The 19,926-nt window shown below is 43.0% G+C and overlaps 1 protein-coding gene across 4 annotated transcripts; it reads right to left on the bottom strand.

Moving 5' to 3' along the window:
- Nucleotides 1-2,486: 2,486 nt before the first annotated feature.
- Nucleotides 2,487-19,361, bottom strand: Ppp1r17 (protein phosphatase 1, regulatory subunit 17). 4 transcript variants are annotated; one of them, XM_087656193.1, is made up of 5 exons: nucleotides 19,273-19,361; nucleotides 13,778-13,872; nucleotides 10,124-10,276; nucleotides 9,024-9,176; nucleotides 2,487-3,701 (listed from the first exon to the last, which is right to left on the bottom strand). In XM_087656193.1, the coding sequence occupies exons 2-5, from the start codon at nucleotides 13,869-13,871 to the stop codon at nucleotides 3,622-3,624; spliced, it is 480 nt and encodes a 159-aa protein (XP_087512319.1). In that variant the 5' UTR covers nucleotide 13,872; nucleotides 19,273-19,361; the 3' UTR covers nucleotides 2,487-3,621.
- Nucleotides 19,362-19,926: the final 565 nt, after the last annotated feature.

Genomic DNA, 19,926 nt, shown 5'->3' with positions numbered 1-19,926 from the left:
TAACTGTGTAGACAGACAGCAGTGCCCCTGGACATGGTGAAAGACTTATGGACAGAAGGACAATTCAGAAGGAGAATGGATCCTTTTCTGGATTGGCTGCAGTTCCCAGACATAGCAGTTACTGACATGCAGCCTGGGATTCAAAGTTGGGTTCCAGCATATATTCACGGATATGGGATAGTCTTTTGCTGTTTCTGCCTGGAACTGTTAGCTGATTGGCTCTTCTCTCTCCTCCTACACCTCCATTCACTTAGAATTAGATATAGGGTATCTGGATTTTTCTCATCTTAAGAAACACTTATTCTCTTCTTCTTGAGAAAAGTAAGCTGGTGTCTTGGATATTGAAGCGCAGAACTTGTTTACAACAGCACACAAGTTCTTGAAATGCTATTAAAGGCTGCCTAGATTTAAAGAAAGACCCTGGTCAGTGCTTTTACAAGAAAATTAACTCTTCTCTCAATGAACTTGGGTTCAATGAAGATACCTTTGGAAAGAAAGGGCACAGTCTTCTGGCTTGATTTTAGGGTTCACACTTGTGTTCAGAACATCAGCCAAGATGATAGATTGAAGGAGACCCCAGGTGTCTGGGAATGCAAGGACATTCCCAGCTGCCCACTGGCTGTGTCTCCCCTCATGGCTCTGATACTCCTGGGAATATCCTTTTCCCACTCGTGAATCACAGTAGCAAGGAAGCTTCCCTCAGATGACATGAAAGGTTTCTCAAACTCATCGTGTGACTAGACTCTTAGCTGGGGAAAATATTGCTTAGCAAACTCATTTTCACAACTGCATGCTAGCTCATTCTCCTCTTCTTTAACTAGGACAACTTGGATACCATAGTCTGGGAAAGAAAAACTCACCCAATAGTAATAACAAGAAAACCTTACTTTCTTTCTTCATGCTCCTGTCCCATCCTACAACACCTCTTGTGACTTTCCACATAATAATTAGACATTATAAGCTGGCTGTGTGAGCTTAGCCAATAACTATTAAAGGCTGTCTGGATGGGATGCTGCTTTTGAAAGAGAGTGACTTCTCATTCATGGAATCTCTTTATCTTAACAAGTTCAGGTTCAGTGAGGATGTTGCTGAAAGAATGCTTGGACAGCTGCTTCTTGAGCCTGCTTTCTGAATGGTGCTTGAAATACATTTGCTATCAGCACCATCATTTGATTGGAGGGAATTTGCACTATACAGAGAACTAGTCACAAGTCTATTCACTAATTTACTGCCCAGCAAAAACGCCACATGGGACAAAGGGCATGGAGGAGGTTTGGTTTCAACTCACATCTCTGCAGTGACATCCATGTTTGGGTGTACTTTATCTGGCTTTGCCCCTTTCCATAGAAGTTGAGTTCTGTCACAAGGTACAGCTTCCCAGGAATAGAAAGTAGACATTTGAATGAGGGCTGCACAGGGGGCAGACTCTCCGTACTTGAGATCCTCCCAATGCTCTGAACTAGTTCATTATAACTCCTCACAGCTCAACAGCAAGGCTACTGGGATTTATCCACAGAAAGACACTGTCCCTTCTCAAGTCCTCCCAGATCACAGTGGATAAACATTCTAGCTTACAAAACCCATGGTCTACATGCTGATTCCCAAACTACAGAGAAGGTTAAATAAGAACCATTATCCTTATATTCAAACTCAGCATTTTGGGGATTTGCTCAGTTTCATACAATTAGGACTTCGATCCAAGGCCTTCACTTTTAGAACAGTCAGTTTGTTTCCACCAGAAATGATGGGTGCTTTCCCAAGTTACTGAGAGTTATTAAGCACAACCTGTAGGTGAACCGTGTGTTTAAATACAAAAATCTAATAAGGCAAGAGTGCATCTGTATTTTCTTAGTGAGAAACCTGCAAAACATTCCACTGCTGGTGCGCTAATGCTGCTGTTCACATGCCTGAAATTGCTTTAGACAGCTTAAAGACTTTACTGCCGCCCTTTCATCATTTATGACTCAATTGGCAATCTGGTCACAGTCTTATGATCCTTTTCCTAAACTTGGATTGCCTGGAGCAAGAAGAGAAGAAAGTGTTGAGGACAGGTTCCATGTCTTTACTACCAGGGTACTGAACTCCCAGAAAATGTTGGAGCATGAAGTCAATGGGTCAGTAGCTAGGGTGGGCCAGATCTCCAAATGTAGAGTGTGCATGCCTTCTAGAACTGTGTATATAACTCAGTAGTGGTCATAGGATTAGTTAGGATGTTTTGGTAAAGCCTAGCATGCCTAGACCTTTTTCCCAAGACAGTATAAAATCTAGAATTTCTTACAAATTTTCTTGATTTGATCCTTACATATTAACAGGTAATTCAAGGACTTAAAAATAATCTTTACAGACCAAACAAAAATATGAGCAAATCAAACCGAACTGTGCAAGGTTTGTAGCTTCTTCTTTGCAAAACCTTTTGGTTTTCTTGTTTTGTTTTGTTTTTATAATTCTAAGTAAACATTAGGAGAAATTTCCAGGACACAGAGATGTATGCTGAAGTGTCTTTATTTCTGAAATGTACTGCATCTTCCACATCTTTGTAAGGGAAACAGAAAGACAGAAAGGCTAACAAACAGCTGGACTGCAAGTATGTATAGAACTGCCCCATGCTCCCCACCTTGGTCTGAGCACTAGATCCTCTGCTTTTCTCCCTTTCAGTCCTCACCTTCTCCCTGTCTGCTGTCTGGTGGATGAAGTGCAGATGCAACGTTCCCACGGGCACTCAGAGATTGCCAGCTGCACAGGAGTCACATGCACATCTGTGTTCACTAGACAGCACCACCTCTTATACAAGAAAATGTGTCAGAGCCTGAGTAAGTGAAATGGTAGAACTATCAGAAGAACCTTCGACAGGACTTAGAGTTAAAAAAATAAATTCCTTACGATTGGTATTTATTCATCTCCCATTAGGGATGGCTTGCTTATGACATAATTCACAAATGTCAAGACAACCAATATAGTTAAGAACTCTCATTTTTAACAATTAAATTAATTATAAGACACCCCCCCACACACACATAGATCAGCATCCTCTGCCTCTTATGTCTTTTGTTATTGCATGGTGGGCCGGCTTCCTCTTCTTAAACTCTTGTGACATCTGTAATGAGGGTCTTTAGAGTGTGGCCAGAACTGGACTCTCAAGGTAGAAAGGAAAATAGGAATAACCATTTTGTCAGAGCGTTCTGTGAATTAGAGTCCACATGTTCACCCAGTCTAACTGGTAGCTGTGGCCCTACTGAACTCCTGAGTGCTTGATGTTGAATCAGATTGCCTGACCATAAGCTAGGAAGAAAGGACCACCTCCTCCCAACCCCATCTTTCATCCATGTTTTTTGCTTGTAGATATGAAGCACCGAGGTCTCATCTCTCTTACTTTGGAAAAAAATCACTTTCCTTTGCAGTGTATAGAGAAATGAAAGTTTGGAAGGTGGGGCTACAAAGCAACTAAAGAGGAAAGACAAAGAGGTGACCAGCAATCTGAGTAGTAGGTCTCCTGGGGAGGAGGTGTCTAGATCTGAGAGTCGACTAGGACAAAATGAGAGCAGAGACAAATCTATTTTTTCCTCTAGATCACCATAGGGAACCAATGTAATCTATTTACACGCAGTCTCAGGGGAGATGTCTTTAAATAGCTAGCTTGTCACCATCCATTTCTTCATCCTCCATAATCACTCCGGTGCCCTCATCCTCGAGGAGAGTCAAACCTGCAAAAACAAAATGTAGACTTGCAATTACAAATATCCAATTGAAAAATCAGGCAGCCCCTGGAGCCCCAAGACTGCTCTCAAAGGCATGGTGACCCAGAAATACTTCCATGACTAGGAAGAACCAAGTGACCTTATTAGATCTTTGCTGAGGTATTCAAGATGACTTCATTTGGGAGACAGAGGCCTGAGCCATAGGCTACCTTCACCCTTGTGCAGTATGGTAGGAATAAAGGCTCAGGGATTTAGGAGCTCAATCGTTGTGCATTCCAGTTTAGCCAGTCTTTTAATGTAAATGGGACAAGGTAATATTTCATCTAAATGTTCTCTCATATAAAATGAAGACACTAATATTTTTACAAAGAGGCATTGCATCAATTCAATAAGATGTTTGTAACATGTGCAGCAAAACTCCAATGACATGGCTCAGGAGCAAATGTACATGTCAGTAACCTGACAGCCTGAGTTTGATCTCCAGGACCTCTATGGTGAAAGGAAAGAAGTAATCCCTACAGGTTGTCCCCTGACCTCCACAAGCCCATTGTAGCCCTTGTACTGCTTGCCCCTGCCCCACACCATTCCTAAATAATACTATAAAAATGTTTACAGTCATACCTATGATCAACTAGATGATATGTTTTTATTTTCACTTTATTTTTTCTATAATTTCTTAGATTGTTTCTCCTTTGAATGGGACAGTAAGTCTAACAAAGTCAAATCTAAAAGCACCAGAGAAATTACTGAACTCTGAGTGTCTGCTCCCGATGCCAGCCCTTGGATGGCAGAGCCCCCACATGTCAGAGCAAAGGGAAGGAACTAGAGAGCAGTGCATTTTCACACACAGTATGGCTACACTCTAGATCAATTCTTCATTTGAAGATAGAATTAAAATATCCCCATTTTTAAAAAATGTAGCAATATTAGGTGAATCCTTACTTAGGCAAAATATGAAGTTATTCTTTGCTGGCCTGTAAAATTCAGAAGATTTAATTTCTTCCTTCCTTCCTTCCTTCCTTCCTTCCTTCCTTCCTTCCTTCCTCCCTCCTTTCTTTCTTTTCTTCTTCATTCTTTCTCTTTAATTTTTCCCTCCTTCCCTCCTTCCTCTCTTCCTTCCTTCCTCCCTCTCTCCCTCCCTTCCTTCCTTCCTTCCTTCCTCCTTCCCTCTCTTCTTTCTTCCTTCCTTTCTTTCTTTCTTTCTTTCTTTCTTTCTTTCTTTCTTTTCTTCTTTCCTTCTTTCTCTTTCATTTTTCCCTCCCTCCCTCCTTCCTCTCTTCCTTCCTCCCTCTCTCCCTCCCTCTCTCCCTCCCTCTCTCCCTCCCTTCCTTCCTTCCTTCTTCCCTCCTTTCTTTCTTTCTTTCTTTTCTTCTTTCCTTCTTTCTTTTTCATTTTTCCCTCCCTCCCTCCTTCCTCTCTTCCTTCCTCCCTCTCTCCCTCCCTCTCTCCCTCCCTCTCTCCCTCCCTCTCTCCCTCCCTTCCTTCCTTCTTCCCTCCTTTCTTTTTTTCTTTCTTTCTTTCTTTTCTTCTTTCCTTCTTTCTTTTTCATTTTTCCCTCCCTTCCTCCTTTCCTCTCTTCCTTCCTCCCTCCCTTCTTCCCTCCCTCCCTCCCTCCCTCCCTTCCTTCCTTCCTTTCTTCCTTCCTTCTTTCCATTGTATCATTTTTCACAGCTGATCAGTTCAGAAAAGGCCAGCAAAGGAGACTTCATTGATGCTGCCCATTTGTGAAAATAGGACCACTTTAATAAATGACAAATGAGTCTGGGTAATTTCTGTCTTTTCCCTCTGGTCCCTAGCCATGCTTCCCACCACAGCCTTGCACTAACTGCCTCTACTCCTCTCATTAGAGATTTTCCAGTCCATGCAACACTTCCTAAAGATCTCAGCTTGGGGATTGGAAGCCGTGCTCCACACGGGGCCTTTCTACAGCGTTGGCCTCCACTCAACAGCAACAAATTAATGAAAACTGTGTGTGGATCTTAATGACTGTTCATTTGATTTAATTCCTAGTTTGTTTATATTTTTAACCAATTAGTATTTATTGGAGGAGAAAAACAATTTCAAGTCTGGCTGAAGCTAAGGCTTTTGCATAAATCACTCATAAAACACTGTTGGAGATATTTCCTCTAATGACAGCTGCATAGAGCTTCATTTTTATTTAGAATTAAAACTAGTGTGCCAGGAGCGTGTAGAATTAGCTATGTTGATGGGTCAAACTTTTCAACCTGCCTTTTTTGATATCTCTTTACATTAAGTTGAATTTCAGGTAATTAAAAATAGACAAAAATCTTTGAATTTCTATGATCAGCAACTTTCTAGTTACTCTGGGTGCCCTTGAAACAGAGTCCTTAAAAATCTGGGCCAGAAGGTGGGAGGAGGCCCTGGGATAGCAAGAATAGCAGGGACATATTAAATGGTAAAGGCCTGCCCTTCCTGAAGTGGAACGATCTGCCCACAGGGGCACAGAACATAATTTAATGTGCAAAATGAGCTCAAATTTTATATCAACACAGGCAAACATTGGTTGTAATAGTTTATAAGGGAACAATATGGGATATAGTATGGGATATATTGTGTTTGGACTTTTAATGGGACTCCCAGTTGGTGCTGATGTCTGGAGATGTGGAAGTGTTAGGATATAGGGCCCATCAGCAGGAAGTGAGATCATTGATCACTGGGGGAATGCTCCTGAGGGACTTTCCCATCTCATTCCCATTCTGTTTTCTTTCCAAGCCACTAAAGGCAAAGTGCCCTGCTCTACCATGCACCTTATATTGCCATGTTCTATCCTGACACTGGATCACAGGAAACAAAGCCAAGTAACTATGAACAACAGCTCTGAAAATCTAAGGCAAACAAAACTTTCCTCTCTTTAAATTGATTTTCTTCAGTGTTTTGTCATAGCATTGGAAGAATGCCCACTACAGAGCTCAGCACAGTGCTGATTTTCTGGTTACCCTGTTCAGAGAACCCACATAGGGATGGGCACATGCTTCTACTGCCTCTCCTGTCCTTGTCATTTTAAGCATTTGAGGACAGTTTGAGCAACACTGACTTGGTCTGTCTTCCTCCTGGTCTCTGTTCTCCTGAGGAGTCAGAACTGTGTTTCTGAAGGGTGACATTAAAACCAGAGCTCTTCCCTTGGTTATTCGTCCTTACTGAGGAGCTCACTCAACCCACCCAAGTCTCATCTTACCTAATCGGGAAAATAACTTGCATTTCCTCAAGGGCTTGATGCTGCAAGAAAGACTTGGGCTTTCAATCTCTTTATCCTTTTAATTCTTCATGTGTGTGTATACGTGCATGTGAGTCTACACGTTTGCAGGTACATGTGTACATGTGTACAGGCAAGAGATAAAGTATCTTCCATAATCACTCTCCACTTCACATACTGAGGCAAGGTCTCCTAATCTGAAGATCATCAATTCAGCCAGGCTAGCTAGCCAGCCTGCTTTTGACATCTCTTGCCTTTTCTTCATGAGCCCTGGGCCTACGTCTATACCCAGAGTAAAAAGCTGGGTCTGGAGATCTAAACTGGAGCCCTATACTTTATCCACTAAGCCATCTCCTAAGACCATACCCTCATTCTGCAGTTGCCAATAATATCCTATAGACCCTCTGCTAAAATCATAGTTTGCATGCTAGGAATCCTTGAGCAGCAGTCATGTTCCTGGCGTTCCCACACATCCAGCATCTAGAACAAGTCTCAGACATAGTAAAGATCTAGTAAATGTCAATTCCTTTCTTTCTGTATAGAGCAGAATTTAGAGTTTAGGAAACTTGGCTGCTTGGAAGATGTTAGCATATTGGGCCAAGAAATACCTTGGTGGTAGGCCAAGATTTCTAGTCCTGGATCTTTGTGCTGATTCTAAGCAAGATCTCATCTAGGCACCATCCAAACCACTGCTATCTGCTTTAGGTAGATGTTCCTCAAACCTTGAGGAGCCTTGACAAAGGTGTCACCTGTCCTCATAAACCAAATTAAGGGGTTTCTCCTAAGTGAACAGATGTGTCATTTACAAAGGTGGCACTCTCTTTCTTCTGTATAAATGCACTGCTTTGAATTCTGACTCCCAACTATCCTGTTGGTGGTCACTATTACATGCTGTATTATCCTTATTTACTTTGGGTCTTTTTGCCCCCAAGATAGACTGAGTACTGCTTTTCTCTTAAACAGTTCTTGATACCTGTTTCTGACCAATCACACCCAACATTCCCTGTCGTGCAGTTTTCAACCATGACCAAATTTGAACCAAGCCTGGGCATGACAGAGAAGGAAGTCTTAGAGGACTCCCCACAGAGGCTTCACTCAGGCAGTTGGACTTGTCAAATAAGCTCATTAACCTAAGGGAGTGAGATGGTTAGCCTGAGGTTTAGAAAGGATAGTGAATCCTTGTCCGGTTTCCACTTGCCAAGGGTTAATGAGATATGTCTCTGTGGTGTCTTTGCCTGTGAGTTCCTCTCAACAACCTGATTAGAACCAGCATGAGTCTTTCTGAATAGGCGCCAAAAGGCTTCATCCTTCTCAGCTTAACTAGCATTGTGGTTACTGCCAATTCTTTACATACTGAAAGATTCCAGAAATAAAGCACCTCAGCTAACCCAGTAAGAGAAGCTGGGGCCATGCAGGGATGTCTGCCCCTGAAAGTTTTTGGAGTAGAGCTTCCCTGACTCAAGGATCTTCTGTAAGTCTGCAGGGTCTGACTGTGATTCTCCTTGTTTCTTTTCCCATTCATTCCTCAACTTGTGTATGAACTTCCCAGGGACAAGGACAATACCTCATTACGTGTGTGTGTGTGTGTGTGTGTGTGTGTGTGTGTGTAAGAGAGAGAGAAAGAGAGAGAGAAAGAGAGAGAGAAAGAGAGAGAGATCTGACATGTATTAAGATACCTATTAATAATTGTGCATCCTTTCTATCTTCCTACATCTGTCTCGTGTCTTGAAAATTAGTCCATACCATTTGGGAAATTATTCATGAGTTCTAGCATGCATAATCCACATAAGATAGGGAAGCAGGAATTTCACCTCTTCTCAAGATCCCACTGACATTTGCTTCACTGGCTGAGTGACTTTGACTATGTCTGCTGAATCAGGAGTAATTTCTCAGCCTCCACCTCCTCTACATCAGCCCCTGGGGAACTACCAATGAAGAAAAACCCAGAAGGCAGCAAGAAGTGTGCTCTTCCCCTGGGCAAGTGAGTGTGACACAGCTTGCTAGGCCAGGACACAGGGCACGCCCCTCGCATCGCCAGATGGTTAGACGCCAACCTGTTCCCCCTCCTGTGAGTGTTCTAGACCAGCTGTTTTGTTTGTTTGCTTTGCTTTTACCTGCAACAAAGGGAGGCACATGGAAGGCAGGTGTGTCTTTTCTCCTTGGCCTTTTCTGTTCCACATCAGTGTTATGAAGAGCTGGACCTGTTTTGCCCTTTGGAATTCTCTCTTGAACGTCATATCTTTTAATTAAGTGTTCTGAAATCACACCTGCGTGGTTAGAGGAGCAGAAAGAAGAACGGGGTCAAGTAGTGAAGTTTCCAGATCCTAATCCTGAAGTGTTATGCATAGGTACATTGTGGGCTGGTACATGGAGAAGGCAAACAATGAGGCTTTTAAACTTGCTTTAAAAAATAAGAAAAAAAAAGATTTCCTATAAATAAGTGAGAATAGTTTTTTATTATTAGGTGTTTTTAATGCCCAGTTTCATTTTGCCTGAATTGCCATCACTGTTAACTATCTCAGGAAAGAAAGAGAAATGCCTCTGATATTTTCAGAGCTGAAGCAGTGAGGAGGGTGTCATATGTCTGTCCTACAGGCTGTGAGTTACACTCCTTCATCCTGATCTGTTAGTCATTTCTCCACGGTCACTGTCACTTCACCTTCACCTTCTATGTAGAAGGAGAGGGACTGGGTGTCGGTGACTCTCCACCATTTCATCCTTTTCTAATGGCCCCCTTTACAAGCGTTTCCACAGTCACTCATCAGACTCATAACCCATGATCTTGATCTAAGAACGTCCATGACAATGCTGCTTCTTGTTGCAAATTCCACCTAGGTGTGCACTGAAAACACGTTTAGTGTCCCTCAAAACATGTTATGAGTAGAAAGGATACGGAGTAAATGGTCAGAAGTAAAGGAGATGGGGGAGAAGAAGCCTATCACAAGACATACTTGAAAGTGCAATAGAGATGTTAGCCTGGGCTCCATTGCTGTTCCAGCTTCTTCCATGGTCAGGGGACAAGGGACTGAGGAAAGCCCATGTCATGTGAGTGCCCCCATTAATCCTCCATCTTGATGCCACCCCAGGTTTGCTCGATGTAGATGCTTACAGTAACTTCGGAAGCTTGTGGGGACTTATTCCCCATGTGTTGATGATGTCCGGTCATATGAGACTGCCATTGCAGCCACGGAGAGCACCGTGTCTCACCCCGTACCTGGTATGAAAGGTGGGATGTGCAATGCTGGCGTATCTTTCCTTCTGGGTTTCTTTTGATCGGACTCAACGTTCAGAGTGGCCTGTACATTCTTCCCCTTTCTTGGCTTCTTTTTCAGGTCACAGTCCTTAATGAACTGGTCTGAAAGGTCATCTGGTTTCAAAGAGGAAATGGGTTCAAAGAGGAAAAGGAGTAACAGCTCTCGAGTCACAACTGGTTGGTCTTTTAACCACATTTGACGTTAGGGACAGAGGTCATTTGGCCAGAAAAGTACTTATTTTTATCACATCAACGAAAGACTCAAGTACACTTGCATGTTTGTATATGAAATAGAAAATTGGAACTCAGTGAAATTTAAAAAGTGTTTAACATCTATATTTGTTTTACGTGTTTTGTTTGCCCGTGTGCCTCTACATGCAGTTCCTGGAGCGGTCAGAAGAGGGCACTGGTTCCCATCCCTCCATCCGACCCAGACTCTCCAGAGTCTACAGATGGTCTCCAACTCTTATCTGTGGCCAACCAGTGAACTTAACCACTGAGCCACCTCTCCAGCCCTCTGGTAAAAGTTTAAATTTGGAGAAATCAGAGTTATCAAGGCAGAGAGAAGCAGAAAAATGTGACCAGACTTAAGCTGAATTTCTGCAGGAACAGTAGCATCACTGCTCACCATTCAGCTTCTTTTGCTCAAGAATCATTTTCCTTAAATGGCCACAAGCCCACCGTAACTCACGCTCCTAGAACCTCGTTTGTTTCACTAGGATATAGGTCGAATCTCTTACTTGCCTTACTTCTCTGGGCTGCCGAGTCCTCTTGAAAAGCCCCACTCAGACTTCAGTATCTACCTTCCTCTGTGCCCCGTGCTTTTGCAAGTCTCCTCTTTATAAAGTTATAAAATTATAATGTTGCTTTCTCTATGATCTCTTTACTTTTCATGACCACATTTACTAGATCCTGAGCAGCCCAGATTCTACATTACATCATCAGAGGTTCTCCCCGGCAATGACTCCAGACCAATCACTTGGCTCCTGAAAGCCTTGTCTAGCATCTAGCCTGCATCTTAAATCCAGGTATCTTGTCTGCTCTGCTCTGCTCTGCTCTGCTTTGCTTGCATTTCTCTGCCATTGCTCGAGCTCTGATCCATTGTTCTGAAGTGATTAATCCCTGTAGTTTTAAGCTCTGGTCGGAGTCTTCAAGGAGACAAAGATCACACGCTTTGGAGGATTTTGTTCTTAATTGCATCTCTCTCCAACAAATGTGCTCTAAATGCAAGTTGAACGAACTCGCATTCGAGTTCACATCCATAGTCTCTCATTTGCTGATTCTGAAAACTCGGGACCTAATTTCTAGATGCATTGATTTTGTCTCCATTGTTTAAGTGGAGGTGACATCTAATCAGTGTATGTGCTTTGGGTATCACCTGCGCAGTATCCCACCCACCATGCCATCAGTCAGCCTGAGCTGCCAGCAGATCTGCAGGGAGCCCCAGCATTCTCAGTCTTTGTTAACCCCAGCCCTGACCATTCTTTCTAATTTCCTGAATATTAACAGCAGTTTTGCTTCGATAATATTTTAAATGATGATGTCGGTATTATTCTGGCATTACTTTGCTTTTTAAAATCATTTTAGCAGCCACAAGTACATGCTTGTTCAATACGTCCTTGAATGAATGGACTCAGATAGATTTAGTGTAAAGAGCTATTCGATTATGAATCACAAAGAAACCGCATGTTTTCTCTAAAAGCTCATAACTGTGACCTGGATACAGTCTGGGTATTTCTAGAAATATGAAAAGGAATATGAGGACTTCAGAGGTTGATTTGATTTAACATTTCAGTATTTCCTGCCCCTCCCCCTCTCTTGTTTTTTCCCTTTTTTGCCCTCTTTTCTGCTCCCTTCCCATCCCAGGAACTGTCTGTGTAGCCCAGGCTGGCCTTGTACTTGTGATATTTTCGCCTCTCCTAAGTACTGGGATTATAGGTGTATATGGCTATACTTGGCTCCCACTTTTTCTCTATACATTTCTTTGGGAAATGTTCAGATAAATTACTTTAAAATATTGAAAACTGAATATGTAAACCTTTGTGGGTTCAGACATACCCAACGTCATTCATGATTCTACCAAGACATTTTTTAACTACCTACCATCTGTCAAATCATTTATTAGATCCTAAAAATAAAATGATAAGAAATTATTTTTGCCTCCAAGTTGCTTGCAGTCTATTAGAGATCTTCATAGTCCTTCACAGTCCACATATTTTGAAAAGTTACACTGGAAACATTTAGTAACCACACACAATATGCACATATCACCAGCCATCCTCATAGAAAAACATAAGGAAAAAACTCACATGTCTTTGGTGACACTGAAAAGTCAGCTTTTCCTTTAAGTGGATCGATAATAGACATTGATAATATTAACACCAGCCTCAATCTAATCAATACTTACTGAGTTTGAACTCTCTAGGGCCCTGGGCTGTGTGAAGTTCACCTATATATGAAAAGAAGGTGTGGGGAGACTGTCCTGATTTCACTGCACATGTGGGCTCTTCCAACTTCTCAGTGCCTATACCTTGCCAGTTGTTCAGTATTCACCCCCCTCCTGGACAAATTATCTCATGTAATCCCCACACTAAGCCTGCAGTTGTTCTACTTTCGTCTTCTATTTACAGATGTGACCAGGTTATTGATAAGGATCAAGCAAGTATTGGAGCTACTCAGCTCCATTGTCAGCCTCGCCTACACTGTAATGCCTCAAAGTTGTTACCACATAGTGGCTTATTCCCCTTCCCCATGTCAGATGCACTATAGGTATTGATTGATGGTGCTTAGGATGGGTGCTGCCCAGCTGTGGGGTCCCTGAAGGCATAGCTTGCACATGAATCTGTTAAGGGTGGGCTACCATCCAAACCCAAGGTGCTACTCCGCACCTAGTGCAGAGAGCCAGACATTTGTTTCAATTTTGACTTTCATTTCAATTGTAATTTTCCCTATTTTTTGGAGGAACCCTGAACATAAAATATCTTGAAGGCAATCGAGGAGAGGGGAGATGAGAGGAGTCATAGCCAGATGAGGCATTAACAAAGACTATGAATATGCAAGAGGCACATCCATCAAAAGTCTGAGTGTCTCATTTTTAGAAATGGGGAGAGGCAGAAATGTTTTTGGTGTTTTCATTACAAAGGTTATGCAAAAAGTCAGTTCTGGAAAGGAAACAGATTGACAATAAAGCAGAAAGGGGCTATTTAAAATTCTGTCTTGATAGGCAAAGAGAGATATTTGAAATATTTTATTGGCGCTGCACATGGGGTTTAAGTGTGCTGGAAAATACTGGAAACAAGCTATATTGCCACATTCCATTTATTGCCTCAAAAATGCTCTGTCTGGGACTCTGTCAGATCCAAAACACAGGACAATGCTTCTCTGCCTCTCTCTGTCTCTCTAATTCCAATGAACTTCTCACCAGTACTTCAGCTAATATTTACACGGCAGACCCCACAGACCCATGGCTATTTGCCTGTCCATCTGGTGTAGACTGTCACCAGAAGGCAGCAGCTATCGAATTTCAGGGGCCCTTCTCTCAGACTTGCCTGAAAGCAGTATGGCAGAGAACCCTCCTGTGGCTTACAGGACAGACACTCCCGATGGAGTATTTACCTGAGTGGCTGCCATGAGGATCGAGCTTGTCTAGTATGTCTTCTGAAAGCTCCAGAGACTGCACTGGCTCAGTGGTCATCATCTCAGTGGACATCCTCAGAGAGAGAGAGAGAGAGAGAGAGAGAGAGAGAGAGAGAGAGAGAGAGAGAGAGAGTCTTTTCTAGCACTGGAGAAGTTAAAAACAATATCTAAGTATGTCAGTATACTTTCTGTTTATTCATTCTCTTATTTAATAAATACATTAAATACCAAGTGATTATTTTTACAGATCCATCTCAATACTATTTTTCATGTATTCTTCTTATAGTTAATTGTTAAATTGATGTAAGACAAAATGAAGCAACACACACACACACACACACACACACACACACACAGTCATCTCTCTACCTATTAGAAAGTGCTGTATGTCAAAGGTTTATTATGTGCCTATTTAAGGGTTCATGAAGCTAGTCAAATTTGAATTAGAAATGAGTTGGCTACGACTTAAAGGAAACATCAGGCATCCATCATGTGCATTGTCTGTTTTGAGTTCTATAGAGTATGATTATATCTACATAACAAATGAGGAACAGGAGCACACAAGTTTACTTAATTTATTTCGTTGTCACATGTCTTCTTAGGTAAGTTTAGATTAAAACCTAGTCCTAGTGAATTCTTCGCACTCTAGTCTCTTAAAAATAAAGAAAATCCTCTGAACCCAGAGTTAAATAAGGCTCTTGGGTCCTTGTAACTGGAACTTATAAAGTAACCCAGCTGTCTCCTCATGAACACATGAGGACAGCAAGTAACTAGAGAGGAAAAGCTTGGTCTTTGTGAATATTTCTATTCCCTTCTTAGACATAAAAGCAAATCCTTTCCTGTCCCTGGATACCTCTTTCCTGGAATACAGACACATGATCTTTTCTAGTGATTAGTTATAGTCTTGTCCAGGAGAGGTGAAATTCTTCATGAATGTCAAGTCTAGATGAGAAATGCATTAGCTGAGGCTCTGAGAAAACCTTCATTAGAGACTGTTTCTTGGGTTCCCTTCTGTTGATTTACTGCTAGTGTTTGTAACAGCAAGGGTAAGGGAAGAAATGAACAAGGTTAAAATGACCAAGCTGATCCTCTATTCATGAGAGTCTTGTTCTTGCAACAGGCAGAGGAACCCACAGACCATCCACAGAGAAAGTCCGGGAGCGCTGACTGAGCTAGCTCATTCACTTTGAAGACTAAGTTGGTATTCCCTGGGAAGACTGAGAGATTCTCCCCCACAAGCTGAGGTCATTGCAGAGCAGATGGGCCATTAGTGGATCACTTGAGCCTGGCTTTTAGTGTCACTCTTAGCAAACTGATTGTGTGAGTGACTTCAGCAGACATTAATGTAGACCATTGTTCCTTGTGACTGGGTACAGTCTGCCAGCTCCCTGGAACCATAAGGAAGTGTGTTGTAATCATCCAGAGGCTATCACTTTGTGCCAGTAGTTTTGAAAAGGGGAATGTCCCCCAGGAAGAATGAGCTCTATGCTAACAGCTGCAGGAAATGTGATAGACGCAACATGGCCCTATTTGATGAAACTTCCTCCTGTCTGCAACGTGACAGGTGTGTTGAAAACCACCCACAGTGATCTGCTATAAGCATCCATCCTCAAAGCAAACTGAAGTTTAGGGAGTTCAAACTGGCCTACCAGTAGTCATGCATTCACAACTAGAATCATTGCACAGATCTGGTCCCTTTAGTGTACACTTGACAGATTGCTCTGTGGTGCTACCCTTCTCCCCTGCAACCTAAAGCAAATTACTCTTTGGACTGGAGTGACATCTCCTATGAGCCCAGTCATTGGTATTTTTTACTTCGAACCTATGCTTTTAAGCCAAGCAGACTTGAAGAAATGACAACTTCCCCATAGAGTTCCTGTGAAGATGAAGTTGGATCGCCTAATGTTTAATACATTGAAGGTGCTTTCTATTGGATAGCTATTATTCTATACCATTGCGTATGACAGCTGAGGAGGAGCGGCTGCATAACTGAAGAACCCCAAGAAGCAGTAGAGACTTCTCTTCCATGTAGATGTTGAACTGTGGAGAACTTGCCCTCATCTGAGATAAGCAGTTTCATCAGCCATGGACCACAACAGGAAGGACCTGCTGGTGAAGCATCAGCTGGATCCTGTCAGGATTCCCTGGACAGGTTGGGGCAGCCACTGCTTCAGCACGAATCTGATGAGGGCTCCTCTCAAAGATAACTCATATAGTTTTTGTCATAGAGGAAGCAATTCTATTTTAAGTCAGTATGGCTAAAATCCAGCTGTGGTGGAGCAGAATACTGTCTGTAGGAGGGGTTGGGAGACTGTTTTCCGATCTGGGATTTTATGTTACGACAATATCAAAGATGTTTGACAGACAGAGGCATGTTTTGGCCAGGGGACTACAAGATACTTTAATCCTGAGTGATATCTTTGTGACTGTCTTGTCATTAAATCTTCAAAGAAAACAACAAAAAGTAACGATAATGGGAGTGTCTGGATTCAGAGTTGTCTTGTCGATGGAGGTCAGTTATCACTAAGACCACATAGTCCTGCCCAGCTCTCCACTGCCATCCTCAGAGGAAAGGAAGCTCGCTACAACGGTAAGAGGGTCTGTCTCATTTCTGCTCCCCACTCTACCCATGCATCACCCCTTTAACTCTGTGTCCCAGTTTTAGACTCTGCACTTGTCATGGTGGCCAGAGAAGGTTTACAGAGATGGCTCCATTGACTGCTCTCTGTAATTGGGGGATGGGAAACAAGATTTTTTCTAAACTAAATAATTGGTTCCCCTGGGTCTTCAGATTCCAACCCCAATGTTAAAGTTTTCAGAGGAACAACCATAAAGAAGGGGACGGGGAGGGGTTAGGGGGGTGTTGGCCCAGAAACTGGGAAAGGGAATAACACTCGAAATGTAAATAAGAAATACTTAAGTTAATAAAAAAAGTAATAAAAAATAAATAAACCTCAAAAAATATATAAAAAAAAAGCCTTCAGAAATGCTTGTTCGAGGAGACATTACAATAGGAAAGTTTAACCTTTAGTTAAAGCGTTTGTGACTTTGTCATTTTCTTGCTTCTTCCTGCCTTGACAGGGTCTCTGGATTTTACTTTGACCCACTGATGAGTATCAGCATTGGTCCACCCACCCTCACCTGAGGACAAATGTGCTGTGGAAACCAGGACATTTTCATTATATAAGACACCTAGAAGGGCCCCAGGGAGCCCGGGCCATTTCATGCATTATTTCTACAACCAAATTCAAGCATTCACCATGAAGGCTGCAAGAGCAGACGCCAAGAAGATTCATATCCTCTCAGGTCGGGTTCTGCTATTAAATGAGTTTATGGTGAACCATATAACAGCCTTATCATCCTTCGTCCTTTCTGCCTTTCAGATGTCTCAGAGAATAAAGACTGAATAGCTTTTCTTGGAAGTTACTTGAGAGAATGTGGGTGACCCAAGGGATGTGTGGAATAGACCAACAGCCTTAGCTTTAGGGTCTTGGGGAAATTTCCAAGACTCCACGTGTTACAGTCTTGGAACTTCCTTAGTAACTCTTTTCATAAGGGACCCAGCCTTTCTCTCCCCTGGAATTCATACTACTGCAAATGCCACTGGGAGTGGAGAGCCATGAATTATTATCCTACTGTGAAGCCAGTGCTCGTGATATCTGTCACCTAGTCATTTGAGAGTAGAAACAGAGAACCAAGGAGCTGGCACCCGGGAAGGTATCTCTTTAAGTTGAAAAAGAGCCAGAGGGCCATTGAGTGCCAGCACAGCTATGAAAACCTGAATGCACATTTTGCTGAGGCCACAGTCTCCACTCACCCAGGCTAGGGGACAGCTGTGCTGTTTCTGCAGCTCAGTTTGAGGTTACAAGCTGGCCCAGGCTCTGTGTTCTCTTAAGAGGGTAAGGCTAAACATTTTTTTTTTTGAGTTTTTAAAATTTTTTTCATTTCTTTGATCATTTTATTTCCCCTTTTTTATTGGATATTTTATGTATTTAAATTTCAAGTGTTTTCTGCTTTCCCGGTTGCCCCCTCTGCCATCCCCCTCCCCCTGCTTCTATGAGGATGCTCCCCCTCCCACCCACTCCCACCTCAACACTGTGGCATTCTCCTACACTGGGGAAATGAGCTTTCACAGGATCAAGGGCTTCTCCTCCTATTAATGCCAGACAATGCTATCCTCTACGACATTCGGCTGGAGCCATGGGTCCCTCCATGTGTACTCTTTGGTTGGTGGTTTAATCCCTGGGAGCTCTGGGGGTTCTGGTCGATTGATATTGTTGTTCTTCCTATGGGGTTGCAAATCCCTTCAACTCCTTCAGTCCTTTCTCTAACTCCTCCACTGGGGTCCCCGTGCTCAGTCTGATAAGGACACTGTCAAAAGGATATACATTTTAATACATGGGCAGGAAATTGCCCCAAAGCTGACATACTGTGAGGTGGCACTAGGCAGAAGCTGTCTCAGTTATTTTTCTCACTCTTGCTGGGTTATCTTGTGTTATCTTGCAAAGTTAGTTTTCATGTCTGCACACTTGATCCTAGCCAAAAGGCCAAGAATGCAAGATCTTTCATGTCTGTAGCAGGATGTACCAGGGGCTCTTCCCTAGGGTTGGTAACATGGCTAGCACTCAGCCAGAAGCCAGGCACACACTGACCCTTCCGTGGGTGGATGGTCTTTGCCCACTTAGTCGCTGTAATTAGGATACTTATTTTTAATTTAATCTAAATTGTCATACCAATCCCATCCTAGTGCCAGCCATTTCCAAAGCTGCGAATGAAATTAGCACAGCCACAGGCACAAACCTAAGGGGGAGAACACCTATTTCCAGGCCTCAGGGTCAAGAGAAGCTCTCTCAGGAGCTGCCAGACACTCTGCTAACCATATAACATTCTATGGGACATCCCCACACAGCCAGGTCTAGCTTTACTTGATGCAATACAAGTTTGGGAAGACCAATATCCACAGCATGGTGTAGACTTGGTTAGCCCTCCCTCTGGCTTTACACACTTCGCAACTTCTTTTGAACTGAGGATTGAACTCAAGCCCCAGAGCACCTCATGAGCAGATAGAATTCTTTCATGTGGAGACCTAACCCTGCACACAGTCCTCTTCATGGGCTGACTGTGGTGCGAAGGAAGATGTGAGGATATCCTGAGACAAGCGCACTTTGCCCAGACCCCCAGGGCCTCAAGTGAGTATGAGGACCCGCCACATTCAGCTCCAAGCTTCAGTTTTGTTTGGAAGGACACAGACTATCACAGAGCTCAGGACCCCCACACCCCTAGCAAATTGATGTGACAATTGTGACTTTGTCCATCCCAGAGAGCCCCAGGTTAGCCTTGCTCCATAAAGCACTCAATGTCACCAACATGCTTTGCTTTGTCCCACCAAACAGAAGAAAGCAGTAAGTTACTGGAAGCTGGCTTTGTTTTCTTTAACTCATCAAAGTTCCTGGATAAAAATCCAAAGCACTTACCAGTCAATGCAGGTGCTGAGCAGAGGAGAAGAAGGCTAGAAGCAGTTCTTCTGACCGTGCTGGGGCTCTACTCCTCGGCTGCACTGGCTGCCGCTGCCCTACTCCAGCTCCTCTTATCTAGGGACCAGCTGCTGTGGTTGCCATGGGGATGCTCTGTTTCTCAGGCACCAGGGCAAGGGGGATGGAGAGAGAACAATAACTAACTTGGTCATCCCTGCTCTCTGCAGCAATAATTGTATATTACAAACAACAGCGGCACGTGGAGTTTTATGTTGAGTTCTTAGTGTGTCAGGGAAATCAACACGTAACTACTCCACTTTGGAATCCTACTGAAAATTCAGAGGCAGGGTTTAAAAACTGTTTTTCAGGGGTAGAGTTGCCTGGAATTACAAATATGGAAACTGAGGCACAAAGGTTCGCAGCTTCTCATTGAGGGACAGCAAATTGCAATACTTAAGTTGGTGTCAGTTGAGTCCAGAGCTTGATGTCAGGATGAGGAAAGGGATAATGATGGCATCCCTTACCAACTTGTGTAGATTGTGCCAGGCATTCTTCCAATCCCATTAGCTTTCATAACCTTACAGGGAACAGCTTTGGCAATCTCCATCTGACCAGGAGAGTGAAACTGAGAGATCAGATCATCACCACAATTCT

Source organism: Rattus norvegicus, chromosome 4 (genome assembly GCF_021556685.1).
Source record: "Rattus norvegicus strain SHRSP/BbbUtx chromosome 4, alternate assembly SHRSP_T2T, whole genome shotgun sequence".
Classification (NCBI taxonomy): domain Eukaryota; kingdom Metazoa; phylum Chordata; class Mammalia; order Rodentia; family Muridae; genus Rattus; species Rattus norvegicus.
This window is presented reverse-complemented; position numbering and strand designations above follow the sequence as displayed.